This window comes from Pyxicephalus adspersus, chromosome 8, assembly GCF_032062135.1.
Source record: "Pyxicephalus adspersus chromosome 8, UCB_Pads_2.0, whole genome shotgun sequence".
Taxonomy (NCBI): Eukaryota; Metazoa; Chordata; class Amphibia; order Anura; family Pyxicephalidae; genus Pyxicephalus; species Pyxicephalus adspersus.
Genome location: NC_092865.1, coordinates 45,134,721 through 45,157,052, shown reverse-complemented (window position 1 = coordinate 45,157,052; position 22,332 = coordinate 45,134,721). Strand labels below are relative to the sequence as shown.

General features: G+C 45.2%; 1 protein-coding gene across 13 annotated transcripts in view; it reads left to right on the top strand.

The window, feature by feature from the left end:
• Positions 1-22,332, top strand: part of DOCK3 (dedicator of cytokinesis 3) — an 84,699-nt gene that overhangs the window by 10,545 nt on the left and 51,822 nt on the right. For 9 of the 13 annotated variants that reach the window (XM_072420358.1, XM_072420359.1, XM_072420360.1 and 6 more), the window contains exons 2-5: positions 8,806-8,889; positions 10,276-10,316; positions 17,626-17,681; positions 22,137-22,163. In XM_072420358.1, the coding sequence (XP_072276459.1) occupies positions 8,806-8,889; positions 10,276-10,316; positions 17,626-17,681; positions 22,137-22,163 (208 nt within the window). The remainder of the gene's footprint in view (positions 1-8,805; positions 8,890-10,275; positions 10,317-17,625; positions 17,682-22,136; positions 22,164-22,332) is intronic. The other 4 variants (XM_072420357.1, XM_072420366.1, XM_072420365.1 and 1 more) reach the window with 1 other exon arrangement.

Sequence of the window (22,332 nt, the reverse complement as noted above, 5' to 3'; positions counted from 1 at the left end):
ATGTCCGACCCCAAAACAGGCGGACTGGGAAATGCACCAGACTCCCCAACACATATCACAGGGCCAAATCCGCCATCCTTATGATAATGTGCAAACCCTCATCCTCCAAGGGCCTACAGGGAACAGCATGCCCAACCTAACGGGGCCATGCTGAGACTTGTAGTGTCAAAGCTTGCAGGTGACCTCCTGACTTCAATATTGTGCTCTATGAATCCCATGAAGGACATCAATGTCTTATTACCCTTACCGCCCACAAGTGCTGACTGAAGGATTTTCTCCAAAGTAACCTCTTATTTTCCCTTGGGGACTCGGCTTGCTTAGAACTGGTTAACAGACAGCTGTGGACTTGCTGAGCAAGCACTGGAGGTCATTAAACCAGAGAAAAAACCTCTGGGATGTATAATATGTTGGTGCCGGGGTCTCCGCTGGTGCAGGGCCCATCAGGGTGTCAGGGAGGCCGGGGAGATTCCATTGCAGCATTCGGCAGGATTGGACAAAATGATTGTTATAATCAAATCAGCATTAAATAATCCTTCAGCCAAATGCTGCCCCCCCCCCCCCCCCTCCCCAGTTCATCAGCGTACTCCAGGCTGTATCTGAACTTAATTCATGGAAAAATCAAATCTCAGAGTGGCATTGCAGCATTCGGCAGGATTGGACAAAATGATTGTTATAATCAAATCAGCATTAAATAATCCTTCAGCCAAATGCTGCCCCCCCCCCCCTCTCTTCCTCAGCCCACTCCAGGCTGTGTCTGACCTTAATTCATGGAAAACTCATATCTCAGAGCGCCAGTGCGCAGAGCGAATGGGGGACCTGTCCTAGTCTCGGACGCTCACAACTTTGGCGTAATATGGCAAATTACCCGGAAACTGCTCTCTTGGTCGCTGTGAGCATTTAGACAGAATAATATCCATAAATGGAGCATGGATGAAACACAAGATGTTATCCTGTGATATAGAGCGAAAAAAAACATAACTGTGGCTGAAGATCTCATGCACAAGCGAAGGAATGTTCACAGGCCTGGACTGGCCATTGCCAGGATGACATTTGCCAGAAAGATCCTAAAATTGAACTAGTGCCAGATATTTTTCATGTTGCAGCACAGTTGCTCAGTTTGGCCCTTGCAGCGTTGGGTCTCAGGTTCAAATCACAGCCAGAACATTATCTGCATGGAGTTTGCAGGTTCTCCCCGTGTTTGCGTGGGTTTCCTCCAGGTACTGATTTTCTCCCACATCCCAAAAACATGTTGTTAGGTTAAATGGCTTACCCATGAAATTACCCCTGACTGTATTAGGACTTTTGACTATGGTAGGGACATTAGATTGTGAGCTCCTTTGAGGGAGAGCTAGTGACATGACTATGGACTTTGTACAGCGCTGCGTAATATGTTGGTGCTATATACATACTGTATAATATTAATGTTAGGTACGGCATGATGAGTATGAGGTTTGTGTAACACCTCCAGGTATTTATTACCTCTCACATAGACCGAAGTACTCCACTAATGTTGCAGTCTGATCAGTGGGAGAGAGGAGACTGAGGAAATGCAGCAGATTAGTCTCATCATAAGCAAACTCACTCACTGGAGCTAAAGGGCAGCTTTAAAAACAATAAAGGTGAAGCTTTTTTGAGAAATTATACTGTTGCTGTATGTTGTGATATGACAGGACATGTGAGGCAATGTTCATGTTGGACATCACCCATTACCATCTTTGACTTTTCTATAGAGGGATAATGAGGGATGATAGGCGGGTGATGTCCAATATGAATAGTGGGAAAGGGGGGGACCATTGCATGACTTATGTCCTGTCACAATATACAGAGGAAGGTGATGCTTCTGCTATATGTGGTGGGAATGCTTTTTTAAATGAAATATGGAGAATGGAGATCAGGGAAAATGTATCTTATGGCAGGAAGAAATGCTGATAATATTAGAAATGGAGAACAGAAAATGTTTGCATGCTGTGCTGTATGAGCTGACCCCAGCCAGGTACAGACCATGGAGGAGAGAACTTGGTGACCCTTTCTGCACCTTGTGGCACCCATCAGGTATCGGGGTTCACTTCCCCCCACCTCTCTGCCCCTACATATCACAGCCACTGTCCTGGAATTACAGGTCCAGCAAAGCATGCTGGGTAGATCTGCAGAAACGCTACCACTTCATTTTCTCTATCCTAGCACAGGGGCATCTTTCCCACACCTGGAGTCAAATCCTGAACTGATGCCCTCTCCTTCTACTGGTGCTCTGGAGACGTTGTCTGCTGGTGTATACTAAGTGTTGCCTCTACTAGCCTGCATCCGGACAGCAGATGGTTAGGGTGACCCAGTTCATCACCCCTATCTAAGGGGTTGGAGAGAAAAGGTGACCCAGTGGGGGGTCCCATACAAGGATGACACCCCCTTGTAAGGTAATGAGAGCAGAGATTAGTGAAATTGAAAGTTTTCATTTCTCTAAGGTTTCCACCATTCAGGCAGAATGCATTGGAGTCAATGGAGGAAGCAAAATTAGGGTGACTTTTAAGGGTGCTGCCAGCTTCAAATGAGAGTCATGGCAGCTTTTTACAACTCCTATGGACTTGTCCTTGTGCCAGTAACAAACAGCAGCCCTTGCAAACACGACGCTCACACATGTACCATGGAGCCTTTTTCAGCCTGCACAGAAATAATGCCTATGCTTCCATTCAGAGCTGCACCCCTCTGGGCTGCGGGCCCGATAGCAGCTGCTACTTTTTCTGCAAACACAAGGACATATCTTGTCCAGAGGGAGGGTGACAATGATGATTCTCTGTAATGAATCTGTGGAAGAGTAGCACCGTCACTCTGGGCTGCTCATGGACTAGAATACACCTCCCTCTCTTTTGATTTCCATGGGGAAGGAATGTTGTGTAGCTCACAAAACTTAAAAAATTGAATCAACAGGTATGTTCTGTATTATGTTCTTCGTTTGAATAAAGAAAACTAATGCAGCCACCATATCTGAGGACAGATTAGCTGGACCATATAACATTTAGGTCTTTTTGAGTTTGGATACACTTTAAGCCGGTCAGTTCCCTGACCTGCCAGATGTTTTTGGGACTTATCAGATACTACCAGATATTTGGGCTGCAGGTAGGTATAATCAATATGTTTCAGTGTGTCAGTGCATGCTGAGACCTGTGGTTCCTCCTAGCTCCCTGTGTGGACATTATTTCTCCATCCCTTTCTGAACAATCTGTCTCCTCCGCCCCCGGTGGCAGCACCTGACTCTCCCCCGTGCAGCACCGCTGTGTGTCGCTGGCTGTGTGGGTGTCTTTGTGCACACGTGTATTGCGCTCTTCACAATTCTCTCTCCAAGGACGCTTGCGATGAACAGGCTCCGAACACCACAATTCTCCGACTCTGAGTCTTTAGAATGTTCCCTTCCTGTACGCAGCTCTGCCTTTGTACCACCATGAAATTGGCTGCAAGCTTCTGATAAATCACCAGCTTTCTCTGAATTATACAATTTATTTAAAGCGAAGGATGAGACAGAAAACGTCACCGAATTCAGCGACTAAAAATGACATTTTTTCTGGATACAATTCTGGAAGATTGAAAGAATTCTAAAAAAATAAGAGTAGAGTGCAGGTGATTGTACAAAGGCGCTGGAATCTTTAGCAACCACCATAAACCACGGCTGTGACACAATTACACCGCCATTGTGTGAGTGAACACGGGATGCGGTATAAGTTGGGGCTTGTGTACCCGAGCATTGCTGTAACATTTTTTTCATATTATCCGGCGCAGCTCAAACACATGCGTCAGAGCTCAGGGGGCTGCCTTGGGCTTCAAGCGCATTTCCAAAAGAACACAAAGTAGGTTAAATGCAACATCAAATCTGTCACTTACACGGGAAAAAGAAATCCGCTGACTTGCATTTGTTGTGCGCATTTAATGAAGGTGCACGTAATCAGATCCAGCTAACAATTGATATCTTGATCAAAAATCATTTGGGAAATAATTGATTATTTTCTTGCTTTGTGCCATTCGATATCAAACATATTTTTGATAGTAAATCCTTCAGAACCTCACCGCTGCTGGCTTTGTATCACCTGATGAGTTACAAAACTATGCAGCCATCGATCATTTCCTGCTCCTGCTTGTGGTCAACTTATAAAAAGAATGACTGTTCCTCTTCAACGATCAAAGTTTTAACCTTTTCTTATTTTATTCAACAATGTTTTTATCAAATCGAACATCTAATCCAGGGTTTTCCAACCAGGGTTCCTCCAGAGGTTGCTGGGGGTTCCTTGAGCAATGAGAAGATTGAGCCTCTCAGGTCAGTTTAAGTGGCACCAATGTCTATCTGTAAGAATGACATTCTTCTCACTGGCCAGCAATGTAAGAGGAATTCTTCCCACTGGCCACCTTGCTAATATACTGTGAGCTGTGAATATAGTAATTATAGCAGGGGTGCCCTGAAGACCTGAAAATTATTTCAAGGGTTCCCCTATGTTCCATTGTAAATGCCGAGCAAAATACTAATATGGGAGATTTCCGCTCTACAGCTCTACAGCTATGGCTTCTGCCAATATTAGGGGCTGGTATATAAACATTGCTTTATGTATATCATGATGACAATCAGATTTGGCTAAACCGGGCATTTCCTCAGGGCCCCCACTGGCAGAATGTCAGGAGTGCAGAGAGCTGGAATGCTGTCAATTTTTTTTGTCCATTTTGTCTAAAGCTGGTGATGATTTAGAGAGAAAACAAAAAAACACCAAATAAGCTAACTGGCAAAAAAAGGACAAAATGAGCAGTAAAATGCAGCAAACATGCAGTGAATTTTAAAGAAAGTTTTCTGAAAATACAGATTGCGGTCACTTTGGTCGGATGAATCCTCCTGGACATTGTTGGGTCTTTATTGCTGATCAGTCAGAGTTGCAATTACAATTGTTGCTGTTTGTTGTCCTCACCTCTGCACACCGGTAATATTGGCGTTATATAATGGTGATCACTGCATCTTGTACAACACAAAACATGAACAAGTCTCCTAGGAAATTGTTGTACTGCATTCATTGCGCTAATGTTGTAAAAACTTCAACCTGAACAAAATGTACAGAAAGCTGAAAGCCATTGTCAAATTAAAGAATTGTCATGGCAACCAATTGGATCTTTTACTTTCTCCAGTTTGCAGCAAAGATTTGTATTGGCTGTTTCCAAATTGTCACTTTCACACTTTCGCTGTGGATACAAAATTGCGTCTCCATGGAAAACCTCAGTGGGGCCGGTGTGTGGATGGAATTGTGTCACATAAACTTCAAAGTCCTGGGAACAAAATGTCACTGGTGTATAGAGGTGGGGGCACAGATAAATGCAGAACGCTGACCTTTGTGTTACTGTTTGGGGGAGGGCATCCTAGTGCTGGTTGCTGCAGGATAATGGGGAGAGGGGTAAGAGGTTGGTGGGTGTCCTGGCAGAACGATGTGCAGAGTGATGATGGCCAAGGGTGCTAGTAGCAGTGGGTGCATGGTGTTGGAGGAAAAGAGGTGTCCAGGGGATTAATAGGTGTAGGGTGATAGGTGAAAGGGTGTCAGGTTGGTAGTAAGTGGAAGGTGATAGGTAGGAGGGTGCCTGGGTGGTAGTAGGTGGAGGGGGATGGGTAGGAGGGTGTCTTTGTGATGGTTTGTGCAGGGTTATAGAGGGTGATAGGTAGGAGGGTGTTCAGGTGGGAATAGGTGGGGGGGTAATAGGTAGGAGGGTGTCCGGGTGGTATTAGGTGGAGGGTGAAAGGTAGGAGGCTGTCTGGGTAGTAGTAAGTAGAAGGTAATAGGTAGGAGGGTGTACGGGTGGTAGTAGGTGGAGGGGGGTAGGTAGGAGGGTGTCCGGCTGGTAGTAGGTGGAGGTGGATAGGTAGGAGGGTGTCTGGTTGGTAGTAGGTGGAGGGGGAAAGGTAGGAGGGTGTCCAGGTGGTAGTAGGTGAAGGGGGATAGGTAGGAGGGTGTCCTAATAGTAGTAGCTGTGGGGTGATAAGGGCAGGGTGTCCCAGCAGAGGTGGAGGGTGATGGGGATGACGATGACCGTGCAGTACAATATGGAGGGGGATAAAGGGGGTCCTGGAGGTAGTAGGTAGAGGGGAAGTCCTGGTTGTATTAGGTGAAATATAATAGGGATGGGGGGGGAGGGTGTAATGAGTAATAAAGGGAAGGGAGGGTCTCCTGGCAGTATTTAAGATGCATGGTGGCAGTGTAATGGAGGATAAATGGAAGGTTAAGGAGGGGAGGGGTTGTCATGCCAGTAGTTGTTGGAGGGTGATCGGAGGATGGTTGTCCTGGCTGTAGTGGGTGGGTGGTAATGGGGTGTTCCTGGTAGATTTAATGGTGATAGGAAAATTTGGTTAAAGTTGGTTGTCTTGGCTGTAGCAGGTGGAGGCTATAATGGGCTTATTTAATGAGGTGAAGGGTGATGGGGTGGTTGTCCTGGCTGTAGTAGGTGAAGGTTATGAGGGGGTTGTTCTGTCTGTAGCAGGGAAAGGTATTGGGGAGTGGGGAGAGTTTGTGGCTGTAATACATGAAGAATGATGAGGGAATTGTCCTGGCTGTAGTAGGTAGAGATTATAAAGCGTTGTTCTGGTTGTATTATGTGGTGGTTATGGGAGGGTTGTCCTGGGTGTAGTAGGTGAAGGGTGTAGAGGTGGTTGTTCTTCTTGTAGTAGGTGGAGGTTATATGGGGTTGTCCTTGGTGTAATAGGTGAGGGGTGATGGAGTGGTTGTCCTGGGTAGCACAAGTAGGGTAATAAGAGGTTAGCCCTGGCCGTATTATGTGGCGGTTATGGGGGGTTGTCCTGGCAGTAATAGGTAGAGATTATGAGAGGTTGTTCTGGTTGTAGTTGGTAGGTGAGGGCTGATGGAGTAGTTGTCCTAGTTAGAGTAGCAGAAGGGTAATGGGGGGTTGTCCTTGGAGTAGAATGGGGAAGGGTGATGGGTTGTTTGTCCTGGTTGTAGTAGGTGGAGGTTATGAGGGGGTGGGGGGTTCTGGGTTTAGTAGGTGAGGGGTGATGGAGTGGTTGTCCTGACTGTAGTAGGTGAAGGGTGATGGGGTGGTTGTTCTGGTTGTAGCAGGTGCAGGATGATAATTGGGAGAGTTTCATCTCTTTGTGTCTTGCTGGGGGTCTGTCTGGTTGCAGCAAGGGGTTGCAGCACTCCTGCCTGCCTGTCGGTGAGGACTCTGGCAGTGAGGGGGTTAGTACTGCAGCAGAAAGAGAGAGCTCGCAGTCAGTGTGTCACCAGGGAAGAGAGATGGAGCTGACGCAGTCCATTTACAAGGCTGTACAGACTCCCTGCAGACAACAGCGTGGATTGCAGGTTATTGATAGCACTGGAGACAAGTCAGAGCGGGGTCACTGCCATACAGTATTGAGCTGTCTCATAGGGTCACAAAATACGGAGCTGTATCATGGGGTCACAGATCATAATAAGGAATTGCCTTATGGGGGGCCACACATTACAAGTCTGTTTTATAGGGTCATTATAGAGATATTAAATATAAAACATAACTATCTCGTGGAGTCACATAATACAAAACTGTCACATGGGGTCACATAATAGAGCAGTCTCATGCTGCCACCGCGTATAATATCAGACTGTTATTATAGGGTCACTGATCATAATACAAAGCTGTCTCATGGGGTCACATATTATGAAGCTGTCTCTTGGGGTCACATAATATGAAGCTGTCCCACGGGGTCACATAATATAAAGCTGTCTCACGGGTCACATGTTATGGAGCAGTCCCATAGATTCACATAACATGGAGCTGTGTCTTGGATCAGAATATGAAGCTGCCTTATGGGGTAACATAATATAAAGCTGTCTCATGGGGTTACATAATATTAAGCTGTCTCATGGGGCACATAATTTGAAGCTGTCTCATGGGGTCACATGATATGGAGCAGTCTCATTGATTCACATAACATGGAGCTGTGTCACGGATCAGAACATGGGGGCCACATAATTTGGAACTGTCACCAGTCATAATATAGACCTGTCATGGGATCAGAAACCAAAATACAGACCCCGGGTCACAATAACTCCAAAAGATAGATGTTGGGGAAAATATTAAACCCCTCCGACCCCCCCTCTATCCCACCTCCTACGTATTTTTACTTCTTTGTGAACCAAGACATCCTTACCTATTTGCCATCCAGGTCCTCTGCCAGGGCAGTTTCTATGTACAGGGACAGATAATCCAGCCCATGCAGGGCTGATATCACTGCTGGAGGATCCTTTTCCAGATCCTCATAGGACCCCACCGCTGGACAGTCAATAGAAAGTGTTGTAGGCAGACAGTGACATGTGGACTTCGCCCCCACAAGAAGAGTGGAGTTGCAGGACTGGAGTGTCATGTGACCGGGGCTGCAGGTAAGTGATAAAGGTATTTTGTTTGTCGGTGTTCAGCTGGTGCAGGTTTGATATTTACCCAGAGATCGGATTCAACACCTAATGAAAAACTAAAAGAAAATGCACAGAAATACTGCAATCGTCCAGCCACAGACAGTCCTTATTGCAGGTCAGTCCTTGGATCAGAGCCTCCACTAAATAGTAACATTGTATCATTGTGTCACTGAGCGTTACATTGTCACAGTAATCACACAGTAACACACTGATCCCACTATACATTTCTATAACATCCCTTCCCCCCCCCCCCCCCAGCAGTCACACAGAGAGGTGAAGGGGGAGGTGGGGCTCACACAGAGCGCTGACACCGCCAACACACGTGATAAAAATACAGAACGCTGAATCTTTATTGTCAATTTTCTGATATCTCTTTCTGTTTCTCCCTCAGTGATATCCGGATTCCGAGGATCTGTACCGCAAGGGTTAACTCTGGAGCTGGGAGAAACCGTCCATATTCTGGAAAAATGTGAAGGTAAGTGTCTGCGACTTACAACGATTCCTATGTAATGGGCATTGGAAACGCAAGTCACAAATTCCCAATGACGCCAATGGGATGATGTGCATGGGGGTCCAGATAATTTGTGTCTCATTGGACGTCCTATTGAGGGGCCACCAAAACGGATCAGAAGCAGACGTTTCTAATTCTGCATTTTCCATTCATTTACAGTCAGCTTTCCCCTCTACATGACCCCTGAAACATATTTATTGCCCCTCCTGTTGGACTCTGCCTGTGCAGGCTCTTGTACTATGGCACCTCTTGAAATAGAAGGATTTACTGGTGGATACCTCAAGAGCCTATACAGTCAGTTCAGTGGCCTTGCAGCAATTTATCCATCTCTCTCTACTACAGGGCTGTCACTTGGCTTTGCTGTCACCTCCTCTGCTGGTAGTGGCGGTGATGTCTCATCTGTTCTTTTCATTTGGGGACACCTCGGTGACACCCTGTGCCCTACATCTCCCTGTCCCATATATTGGACCTGACAGGTACTTTCTGTCACCCGCTCAGTGCAAAATGCTTCCTGAACCAATTCCGCCACTCTGATCTCACTGCTGATTGGTTGTCAGCCACGATTATCCTCAACTGGGGCCAACTGGTGTGAAAAAAAAACCTGATCTGGGGATACGAAGAGCCCCCCTATTATTAGAAACATGGGGTGACGCTGACCTGAGACATGGGGTGAGATGATATATATGACAGAAATAGTTTGTTACTTATGCAGTGCATTTGAGGGCACACAAGGGCCCCATCAGTACTCGATGATAACAAATTTTAGGAGTAAAACGACCCCCCCATTCTTCATGGATTGTTCTAGAAACAATATATTTACTATCTGGGAAAAGCCACCCTGTCTGGGGGTTACACAGGGCCTCTTCATCAGGGCTATATGGAAAACATCAGAAAAACTCTTTACGTCGCGTCCATCCCTGATGGGGGAGGGGGGTCTTTTTACTCTGAAATGAGTTGGCTTTTTTTAAAACCTCACAATAATGAAGTGTTACCCAGACCTGTGAAGCATGTTTGTGTGCACCATTTTCTTGTGTAGACCTGTGTGCACCATTTCTCTCCTCAGCAGCCCCCTCACCTACCTCTAGATTGTAAGCTCTGTGGATCAGATCCCTACAAGAGATGGGAGAGATGGGTAATTAGCAGGCAACGAAATTGGGGGAATTTCGAGCCACCTCCCTTCCCACCTATCACAGCTCAGTGTCAGGGGTTGCCTTAGCCATATATGAGAATCACGGACCGGAGTTTGTGTGTGTGTGGGGGCAGATGGTGCTCCACTTTATTTAATAGGGTTTAATACTGATAGCGCCTCCTTTCTTATCCCCAGACCCTAACAGGTTCTCTATCTTCCAGGTTGGTACAGAGGATCCTCATTCAAGAATCCCAACATAAAGGTAATGGCAACCCGGTACTGGATGAAATCCTAAAGAAGAACCCCGCTGAACAAAAACTATAAAAAAGCCACATCGTAATCTCAGGGGAGCTGCCGGCCTGAGCATAGTAAATTTCAGGGTGTCCCCCGTGATTCCCACTGCCAGATACACATGCGGAAATAGGAGCTGCATGTCCAGCCGCTGCTCCTCCTCCACTGAAACCATAATGCATCATCCCTGCTCTGCTCCTGCATGAGCCTGTAGGAGGGATAAGGAATAACTTAAATTTAGGGTTTCATCAGTGGGGTTCTTCTTTATTCATTTTTTAGATCAATAATCTCAATTAAAGCTTACAGTATTAAATGCCATGATGTTATTGATGTCAGCAGCTGAGGGTTGCAACGGTCAGTCAGTAAAAGCTCTAATTATTTCTATTACTAGCCTGCAATACAACATACTCCTCTGTCTATCAGCACGGTGACTGTTCTGCACTGCTCCTTTCTCTCAGTCTAGCAGGCCGTTCACATTGATTCTTTATGTGTTCAGCAGATATTATCTCAGCAGCTGTTCAGCAGGAATGATGACTGCACTGCCTGATACTATAAGCGCAGCACTAGGAATGGAGCCCCGGATTTCTGTATGTGGAATACATGAAATGTGAAGATTGCAATAAGATAGTAATTCAGAATTTTCTGTTCAGAGGAATACAGAGCCTGTCATCCAATCAGAGCCAAGCTGTGATCACTTCCTGTCCCTGATTGGTTGCTGCATTCTGTCCTGGTCCTGGAGCTGTCCTTGGTGCTGAACGTCCATGCAGGGGAACCTGAAGATGATGCATAACGAACAGAATATACCAATGTATATCAATACTTAATAATATAAAAATTAGGGAGTGGATTTAACCCTGTGTGTGACACCCCTGGAGGAGTCACATGACCAGGGAGCCATGTGAAAAAATATAGTTATATAACTAATTCTAAAACTATGATAATTTATTAGATAAAGAGATATAAGAACATTTTTATAATACACTGAGCAAAGTAAGTGTCACCCAGTTTGGGTTTATATCTATTTTATTATGTATCTGCATTTGACCTCTGCAGCACAATACTCCTCTGAAGCACATTCCCCCCAGCAGCACAATTATTCCTCTGCAGTGCATTACCCCAAGCCGCACATTACCTCTCTGCAGCTAATTGCACCTCTGCAGCACATTACCCCTCTTCAGCACATTGCACCTCTGTAGCTCATTCCCCCCAGCAGCACATTACACCTCTACAGCACATTGCACCTCTTCTCTAAACTGCTGATTGTTATATTTAGATGATGCACACTGCTTCTGCCACATTGCTGGTGCCCCATCCCCTCTAATGCCCCCCTAACCCTTACCCACCCCCCTTATTCTATATCTGTCACCTCCCTGATGGTTTTCCCAGGGCCCCCCCCCCATGTAGTAGTTAGGGTGCACTGAGCTGTGAGTCACCAGGCCACACCCCCTCCAGCTGTACATTTGCATATATAATTGTATGGCTGTTAGCAGTTGAGTGGAGCTGCTGATGGCGGCAATTCTATATTAAGGAGGCGGAAGATCCCTGCAGAGCAGCCAGATCACAGATTGTACAGATGTCAGATTGTCTGAATGTCTGTCGCTGCTTCTGTCCGTCCGGCTCTTCTCCCATTCTCTTCAACCATCAGAATTTGAATAGAACCAAATAAATGCCAACCTGTATACACAGAAAGCTTCTGATTAGTCAAATCAACCATCTATGGGGAAAAGGTAATCTGCAATGTGTTCACAAATGTCAGACACAGAAAAGCCCCTGCTGCAGTCTCACCCTGTGACTGGAAAGATACAAAGTTACAGTCCGATCACTGGTGGGGTGAGGAAATGCTTCCTTGTAGTTGCAGCATAATTGTGATATGTAGGATTTCTCCAAATCCTACAAGAAACATTGTAGCATAGCGCTCGGAGCATTGATGTGAATTTCTGTACTTTCTCCCTGGAATGATGGCGTCACCTTGCCCACTTTTTTTTAAAAAGGGATCCACTGACCTTCCATTCATTGCCTCAGGCAGCAATTTCATGGATGACATTTTGAGGCGGTTTGGAATACATTTGGTGAAATTTTGGATTTTCTGTAAATTTCGGGCATTTTTTTTTAGCTGTTGCTCGGTAAAAATCCCAGAATTAGTAGCGGCCTTTTAATGAAAAACAATTTTCTGTTATGTAAGAAATCTGACTGTTGCCAGAGTATAATGGTGCTGTACCGCAGGCACTAAAATACCCCACACAGCCGCCTGGCATAGCTCCAAGCCGCACTGGGGACAAAGAAGCTTTGAGAGATGAAACGCGGACACTTTAATATAGAAATCCATAGCAACTGGTTGGTATCTGACACTGATATAACGAGACAAAGGATTTGTTAATACATCAAAACTTCCTGCAACGACCTGAAATACCCCCTCCCCCCACTAAAGAGCAGAGTCCCCATATGGACTTGAGATCGCCAAACGGGGACATTGGCAGAAATGCGGCTGTGAGTTTGTGACACTCATGGGGTACATAGGGATAAGTATGGGGTTAATAGGGAAGTAATGGGGTGGAAAGTTATGTGGTAAATGTGGACGATTGTGGGGTAAAAGTTGACAGGGGGTATAAGGGGGCAGTTTTCAGGGGAAAAAGGAAATAATATAGGGTAAATGAGACAGGTTTGGGGTAGAATGGGCAGTTATGGGGTATAGAGGGTAAGTTATGGGGTAAAGAGTGAAACAATGGGGTGAGAGTGGACATTTGACGGGTAAAAGAGGGCAATAAAAAGGGAAAAAGAAAATTTTATGGGGTAAATGGGACAAGTGTGGGATAAAGGGGGCAGTTATGGGGTAAAGAGGGTAAGTTATGGGGTATGAAGGAAAACGTATGTGGTAAGGGTGGACAATTAAGGGGTAAAAATTGACAGTTATGGGGGGAAAACTTAATGTTTAAATGGGACAAATATAAATTAAAGGGGCATTAACAAGGTACAGCAGGTTAGTAATGAGGTATAAAGGGTAAGTTTTGGAGTGAGGAGTAAAACTGGAGTATTTGTGGGGTAAAGGGTGAAGTTACTGGGTAAAAAAAGGCATTTATTGAGTAAAGGGGGGCAATTATGGGATAAAGAGAGATAATTATGGGATAAAGAGGGATATTTATGTGGTGATAAAGCAGTAATGGGATAAAAAGATTCTTATGGGGTAAAGAGGGAAATTTTAGGGGTTTGGTGGGGAAAATATGGGATACAGGGGGACAATTGGGGAGTAATGGAGGGCAGTCACAGGGTAGAAAGGGGCAGTTATTGGTTACAGGAAGCACTTACAGGGTAAATAGGTATGGGTAAACAGAGACAGTTACGGGGTTAAGAAGGACAGCTATAGATTACAGGGGCAGTATTTGGGTAAAGCAGGGAGGTTATGGGGTAAAGGGGGTCAGTTATTGATTACATGGGCAGTAATTGGGTAAAGCAGGGTGGTTATGGGGTAAAGGGGGTCAGTTATTGATTACACGGGCAGTAATTGGGTAAAGCAGGGTGGTTATTGGGTAAAGGGGGTCAGTTATTGATTACAGGGGCAGTAATTGGGTAAAGCAGGGTGTAAAGGTGGCAGAAAGCTCAGACAGGACACAGACGGATTGGTTGTCTGTTAATCACCTGACTCCTGGGGTTTAGCTGATCCTGATGACCTCAGAGGTGATACTGGCCAGGTAGGTGATCATTATTCATCTCATCAGCAGCATTGATCGATCCTCAGCTTAGATTCACCCAACCCTTCCCCCTATCACTACCTCTGTCCTTCCGCCTTGGTGGCACAATATAAATGCTTTCCATGCAATGAGGGGGTATGCTGACCTTCAGTATTGCGCCCTGCCGCTGGCAGGCAGAGAGACCGCGGTGCAGATGTAATGATCTCCCAACCTGTCATCTGGCTGCCACATTCACTTCTCTCCGCTTGTCAGAATCAGATTCACCCCTGAACACAACCCAATCTGATCTCTGCTGACTTTGGACGCTCTGAGCGCAAATTCCCCATCAATGGGTGTTGAAAACAGGAGGATCATCGCTGAGAGATGTACAGAACCACAAACAGGAAATTGGAATTATATCTGAGACAATCAATATGATTTACTAAAGGAATTCAAGCTATTCACTTGCCAAGGTGAAACATTAAATTGTAGGGGATGATTCACTCAGTTTAGTGAATGCGGTGATGGATGCAAAGAATTCCCATTAGGATATACGGTCACGCCGATGGCTAACTTAGAGATCAATACAAATTACCGGTCATTATCTTGTTTTATTGGCTGAGAGAATAAATATATCAGACATTTACATATTGCAATCATTTCAAATATGCAGGCAGAGTTCAGGCAGAATCGGGAGAGAGCTGAGACTCCATGAGGAAATACCAGCACATTGAGAAAACAGAGATCAGTTTGTTATTGGGTCACTGAGATGGGGTGACCACACAAATGCTTTTGAAGGCATCTGGTGCACATTTAGCTGTTTGCGCCGTGTTCCCCTTTAGTTTTAATTTTCTTTCCAGCCACACTTCACAGCTTCGCCTGGAGCCTGGCGACGACCATAAATGTGGCAAACCAAGTGGAAAAACTGGCACAAGGGCGCCTGCTGGGGTGAGATTTAACCCTTCAGGCTCCAGTAGCTGCAGTGTTTTCCATGCCTATAGGAGCTGCCAGTGATTTGCGACAGCTCGGCTGTATATAATGTCGGTGTTTATATGTTGTATGTCTAGAGCTGACGGGGAATCTCTGATATATGAAAAGGTTTCATTCCCAAAAAAATTTTGTGCAAATCAAATTATTTTGGCAAAATGAGTCCACTTTTGGGGGAAGGGCAGTGGAGTCCATGGGGAAGGTTTTATAAAGGGCACAGCAATGCATGGTACTGTAAGGGGCATGGCACACAGCAATGCATGGTAATATAAAGGGCAAAGCACACAGCAATGCATGGTAATATAAGGAGCACAGCAATGCATGGTAATGTAAGGGGCACAGCAATGCATGGTACTGTAAGGGGCACAGCACACAGCAATGCATGGTAATATAAGGGGCAAAGCACACAGCAATGCATGGTAATGTAAGGGGCACAGCAATGCATGGTAATGTAAAGGGCACAGCACACAACTTTGCATGGTAATATAAGGGGCACAGCAATGCATGGCAATGTAAGGGGCACAGCACACAGCAATGCATGATAATATAAAGGGCAAAGCACACAGCAATGCATGATAATGTAAGGAGCACAGAAATGCATGGTAATGTAAGGGGCACAGCAATGCATGGTAATGTAAGGAGCACAGCATTGCATGGTAATGTAGGGGGCACAGCACACAGCAATGCATGGTAATATAAGGGGCACAGCACACAGCAATGCATGGTAATATAAGGGGCACAACAATGCATGGTAATATAAAGGGCACAGCACAAACTAATGCATGCTAATATGTATGAGGTGTCGTTATGAACAGATGCATTTCCCATATCTCTGCTGTTCATTATTTAGGTGTGACATTTCTGATCAGATTTGGGTCCCCTTAACCAGAGTATGGCTCATTCTGTTCGGAATAAACCAAATAACGCCAATATTCCCTATAGTTCTGCTGCTGAGATTGTTCAGATGAGAGATCCAATGCTAAAATAAAGCAATTGTTATCCAAGCAGCTACGTCATTCACCTGCCTGTTGAGGAACTAAAAGTCCCAGCTTGCCTCAAATCCCACTCAGCAGGAGGCTGATGAATCAGGCAAAAAATGTGATAATTAAAAGGGATTTCTGGCTTCATCCCATTCTGGTTGCATGAATGCAAAAAGCAAAGCTCTTGCTCATGTCATCTGTGCGGGGGTATCAATGACAATAAACTCTGATTCGCCCCTGCAGATTGTTGAATTGTAATTCTTAATCCCCCATAATGGTGGGATATCATGGAAAGTGTAATGCTTAGGCTGCTGTACATGCTGGTACATGTAGTTCTGCAGCTTTTTGGGGGACACACATGGACTTGGCGTCTCTGTTGTGCCATGGGAGAGACTATGGTGACAATGGAGGGGGATTGGTGTAAAGAGGGGTGTGAGAAAAACAGGAAGAAAAAAAAGAATTAGTGATTGGGGGGGGCACACAGTGGGCAGGAGGGGGGAGCGTCTGAAGAGGGCACACAATGGAGGCATTATATGCTGCCCATTGCTGCCGCTCTCCTCACATCTCCATAGAAACTCTGAAAGGACTTTGGGGTTGAGCGCAGAAAGACAGGTGACCCCCTCATAGAATACGAAGACACATCGAAAGATGGCATGGCTTCTCTGTGACCCTTCCACAGTCTGGGGGTCCCTAGGCAGTGGGCAGTATTGCCCCCACGTGTCAGGGTCATTGCGCCCCAGAGCCCTGTGCTAATACGGGCATAAGGGGATTGTGGAGAAGCCAGCAACTGGTGGTCAGGGCAGCAGAAAGGTGATGGAGGTGGGGACTTAAAAACGTCACCCAAGCTTTATTATCCAGACTGATCCCCATATGAATGTCAGCTCACTGGCCAAATACACTAACAGGTGGGAGCTTCTGGTGGACAGCAACCAGTTCATTCTTATAAACCCATCAGATGCACCAGGGAGGAGCTGCTCTTATCACTCCTCTGGCTGCCTGGTGTCATCCTCATCCTTTGGAATCTGACCATTGCTCAAATCTGCCACCAGAAAACTCAAAACCGGCATCAGACCAATGTGAAAGTCAGCTGGGTCATTTCCTCTGCTGTGATTAGTTGATTTACAGCAACCAGGGACTCTGAAGTCACTTCCTGGGTTTCCTGGGAAATGTCAGATTACCTTGCCAACCAAACATTCGGGAGCAAAAAGGGAATACCCCCCCAACATTTTTTAGGGGAAATCATAACAGTAAGCAATATTTTCATCATTGTATTTAATTACTGAGCTTTTGCACATTAAAAATTATATATGGAGCTTCTAATTCCACTCAAAACAGAAGCATTAGTCTCTTCATCAGCTCTCCAGCCCTTTCTGCTCCTCCTCCAAGCAGTGATTTGGCATCCTGCCAGCATTCCAATCTCTATTGTAATCACAAAGAGGAAAAAGGGGAGAGCAGATTTGAGGATGAATTGCACCACAGTGGCAGCAGATGCAGATCATCAGTGAGGTTTTGTCTTAAGGCCCCCTTACTACTTGTTGAGAATTAAATTATTATGTAAAAGTCCAAAGCTGGTCATCATTCTTGTTATGCTTTTATATGTGAACACCAACTTGTGGTAGTCTACTGACCTCTCATCTTATCTTCACAGGGAATATTTCCAGCCAGCATCATCCACCTGAAAAAGGCAACGGTCAGCAACCGAGGGTGAGTGCCACAGCCGAAAGTTGCAAAAGGAATATACATTGATTGTGTTATAAGTTGTCATGATAATAACAACATTGAGGCATAGGGAACAAAGAGCCTGAAATTAATGCCGGTAGTTTGTGTCTCTGCCCCTCCCATAATAAGGAGATTTCCCCCAGTAGTTTGTGTCCTTTAGATGGCGCTGTCACAGTAGTTGTGGATGGTGACACATGAGAGGAGAGTGCAGATTTTCCTCACCGCCCCATTTGGTTCAACTATGTCTCTATAACCTGTCCGCCTCCCTGGGGTGAGAATCGTCCTAATGGCAGCATATACGGGTACCCAACACATAAACAGCATTATTGGAAACCTGCCAACTTCCCGGGAACCGTCATATGTCCAATGTCATTCCCATCACGGGAATCACACAATTCCTGACCTCCCACACACACACAGAGTGATGAATAACGCTAAGCTGGACCCGTGTGGGAAGCCGCCATAGAAGCTGCATTGTATTGCAGTAATGCAAATATATTTTTCTATTGATTTCATGAGAATCTGACACCCTCACTGATTACGTGTTCACCCCACCCATAATGGGCATCAGATAAATGACATATCCTTTGCTCTGTGTATCAAGCGATTGTATTAATTAAATTCTTCATTTTTACATTTTTTTTCACCTTTTTCCCATCTCACTTCTGTGCATCCCCTGCAGCCATTTCCTGTCTATATGGACTCAAGTGGATGGTTGTCTGGATTTTTCAGGGGGTGACAACATGGGTTGTGTCTGTGAAATGTGTGGCAGAACATTGTCACCCTACAACATGAGTGACCTTACAAATACATATTGACCCAATTAACCTGATTTATTAAAGCTCTCCAAGGCTGCAGAGGATACACTTTCATCGGTGAAGCTGGGGGTTTCCAGCAATCTAGGAATGGATCTGATCCAGGATTCAAACCATTTGCATAGCATATGAAAACCATTCCAGGTTTTATGGATCACCCAGCTTCACTGATTAAAGTGAACCCTCTCTAGCCTTGGGGAGCTTTAATAAATCAGGTCCAATCCTGGTGATAACCTCCTGGGTGATAGCTTGGGGCCCATCAACACCTTTACATTCAACACAATTCATTCTAAATGCACTTCTACACATGAAAGCAACGCAGCTCTGATGCCGACAACACGCAATACCACACTACTGTACTGCACTAGGAGCGAATGTTGCATTTTTTGCATGAATGGGCTGCTTGGACACAACACATTGTAATGCAATACACAGGGGAAATGTGAATGGGCCCCAAGTGTCGTCACTGTCCCCCCACCTCAGGAAGAGCTGGGACAGGAGTGCAGCTGGCCAGGAAATCCCTCCTCTCCACTGTGCCCTTGTGTTAAATCAGAGTCTGTAGGGATATCATGTAAAAAGATGCCCCGCAAGGGGGGAGGAGATGAGGCCGTATGGAACTGCACCGCTAAACAATCTAACAGTGCAGTACCTGAGGAGAGGAGCGGCAGAGAAATACGCCGAATGTATGGGAAGATCTACAAGACGCTCCATGAAGGAAGAAACTCAATTAAAAGGAAGCCAGTGTATCACTATGAAGGCTGCTGGGATCACTATAGGTGGCTTCCGATCCTGACACCCTCACAGACCATGGAGTGCCCCTAGATTGGGCCTGGGATCTGGCAAATGCCTACCCCCAGGGGTCATTCTGAGAGCCCCGAGTCTGTATACAATCTAAAAAAGCAATCATTCATTTTATGGTGGTCAGATGTCCACCCAATCACTAAAATCCTACAGAACCGTTAACAGATTCATGGACTCATTTGACAAACCTTTCACACAAGGGTAAGGATCTTAAGGCATGTGACTATAATTTTCAAATCTCATTAGACAGTGCTGAGAAGCACTGTTAGTCTTTTGAAAATACATATCCTTATCCTGGCGACTTTTGTGAATTGACTTTTATTGAACAAGTCCCTGTTGATCTTACCATGAGGGTCTTTGTTCAGGGACTTTCTGATATGGGGTGACAACGCTCTGTCCCTGCCTTTCAATTACATTGTAAGTCAAGTTGAAAAAAAGACTTAAGTCCATCAAGTTCAATACACATTTCCAAGATCCTATGAACATGGTTGATCCAGAGGAAGGCAAAAAAACTCTGGTAAAATTTGCCCCAACAGGAAAAAATCCTTCCTGTTTCCATGCTGGCAATCAGATGTTCCCTGGATCAGCAGTCCCTGTTATCTTTACTTTAAAGCTTTAATCCCCAGTTATATTCTGTGCAAAAAATTCATCCAGCTTTTTCTTAAAGCAATCTATAGAACTTGCTGAAACTACTTCCTCAGGGAGCCTATTCCACATTTTGAGACCTTACAGTGAAGAATCCTTTCCTTATCCAGAGCCTAAACTTCTTTTCCTCCAGACGCAAAGAGTGCCCTCCTGTTCTTTGTGATCTCAAAGTGAATACTTGGGAAGAGAGTTCTCTATATGGACCATTTATATATTTATCCAGGGTGATCATATCCCCCCTTAAACGTCTCTTCTCAAGGGAGAATAGATTCAGTTCAGCTAATCTCTCCTCATAGCTCCTCCATTCCTTTAATTGGTTTAGTTGCCCTTCTCTGCCTCTCTCCAATTCCACAATAACCTTTTTGTGAACTGGTGCCCAAAACTGGACTGCATATTCCAGGTGTGGTCTGACCAATGCTTTGTACAGGGGCAGGATAATGTCTCTGCAGTCTATTCCTCTTTTATTACAAGAAAGTACTTTGCATGCTATTATTAAGTCAATGATCTACCATAACCCACAGATACTCAATTACTGACCCAAATGTATTCCCTCTAGACATTATGAAGCATGCATCCCCAAGTGCATAAGTTTACATGTCTCAATAATAAATGTCATTTTCCACTTCCCAATCAAACTGTACATCCAGGTCTGCTTGTAGATTATAGACATCCTGTATGGACTTCATTCCATGAAAGAGTTGTGTACCTGCGTTGTCACCCAGAGCAATCTATATAGTTACATTAATGGATGTCATGGAAGCCCCATGGTGAGCACACATTTGGAGAGGGGGGTGGGGGGGATAGATTGAGAGATTTCAGGGGATAGGTAAATCTTGCTGTGTTGGATGAAGATTGTACACAATGTCACCGATGTTCTGGCACAAAGCCTCTCTCCTGGGGGGGATCACAGAACGAGGTCAGACACTGTGTTTTGTCATTTTTTTCCGATGGGGCGCCCTCATCACTCCTGAAGTGAGGGATATTTATGAAATATTTATTACCCCTCTGCACATAAATAACGGTGTGGCCCCTGCGTATGCATATTTCATAGGCATCTTCCATCCAGCCGCATCTGGTGAATTTTGGTGAGGTTGCACCTCAATATCCTGAATCTCCGAGTGATCTATAACGTGGAGGCTCCTGGACTGAAGGGCTGACAGCTATCAGGGAGGGTGGGGGGGTCAAATGAGGAAACATTACGGGGCAGAAGACAATCAGTGTGACACAGCGGTGGTCTGATCTGATGAAGCAGATTTGTGGTAGAAGAACAGACGTGACCAGACGATGACGCATTTTACATGAAGCCCCAAAACTGCGTTATAAATTCTGAACTCCATGCAGATATGCAATAAATGTTGTTTATTCTTCATTATTTATTACAAGGCAGCTAGTGTGAGTACCTGAACGAGCACTCATATTGGCCTCCTGCACAGTAGTGTGTCCTTGACCAAGCTAGGGAGCTGCTTCCCTAGAGGTCAAGGCTGTGACCAGGACATCCTATTGCATAGTGTGAGAAAAGGAGCATGCAGAGTGCAAGGCTCCTGTAATGTGTTATCATTGTGTGTGTGTGTGTATTTGTTTCATGCAAAGTGTGTGGTTTGTGTACAGCTTGAATACTGTATGTATGTATGTGTGTGTTGTGGTGTATGCAGTGTGTGGTATGTGCCTACAGTATATATGATGTGTACAGTATATAATGTGTTATGTGTGTCTGGTTTGCATAACCTTTGTGTGTTCCATGCACAATCCATGTGTTCTATATGTGTGTCGTGTGTGCGCAGTGTGCACAATCTATGTATTCTATATATGTCTCATGTGTGCGCGGTGTGCACAATCTATGTATTCTATATTTGTCTCATTGTTTTCTTTATGTATATCACGTGTGTGCGGTTTGTATAATCTATGTAATCTATATGTGTATCACATGTTTGCGGTGTGCACAATCCATGTATTCTATATGTGTATCGTGTGTGTGCAGCGTGCACAATCTATGTATTCTATATGAGTGTTGCGTGTGTGTGCGGCATGCACAATCTATGTGTTCTATATGTGTATTGCGTGTGTGCAGTGTTTAGCTTTCCTGCAGAGTGTGTGATGTGTGTGTGCGCAGGGGATGGTTGTGCTGAGTACGTGGGAGGTTTATATTTTCCTTCTTTTTGGATGTCTCATTGCTGCACAGAGCGGAGAGGAGGCAGAGACAGGAGAGGTAAGAAGAATCTTTACATCTCATCTCCTGTACACACTGCACACCTTGCCCCCTGTACACACAGCACTCGGCAGGACCTGCAATCTGGGATGTGTGACATGGAGACAGGGGGACACAGTGTGTGCTGGGAGGGGGGTGTCATTTAACCCTTCCTGCACTGTTGCAGCAA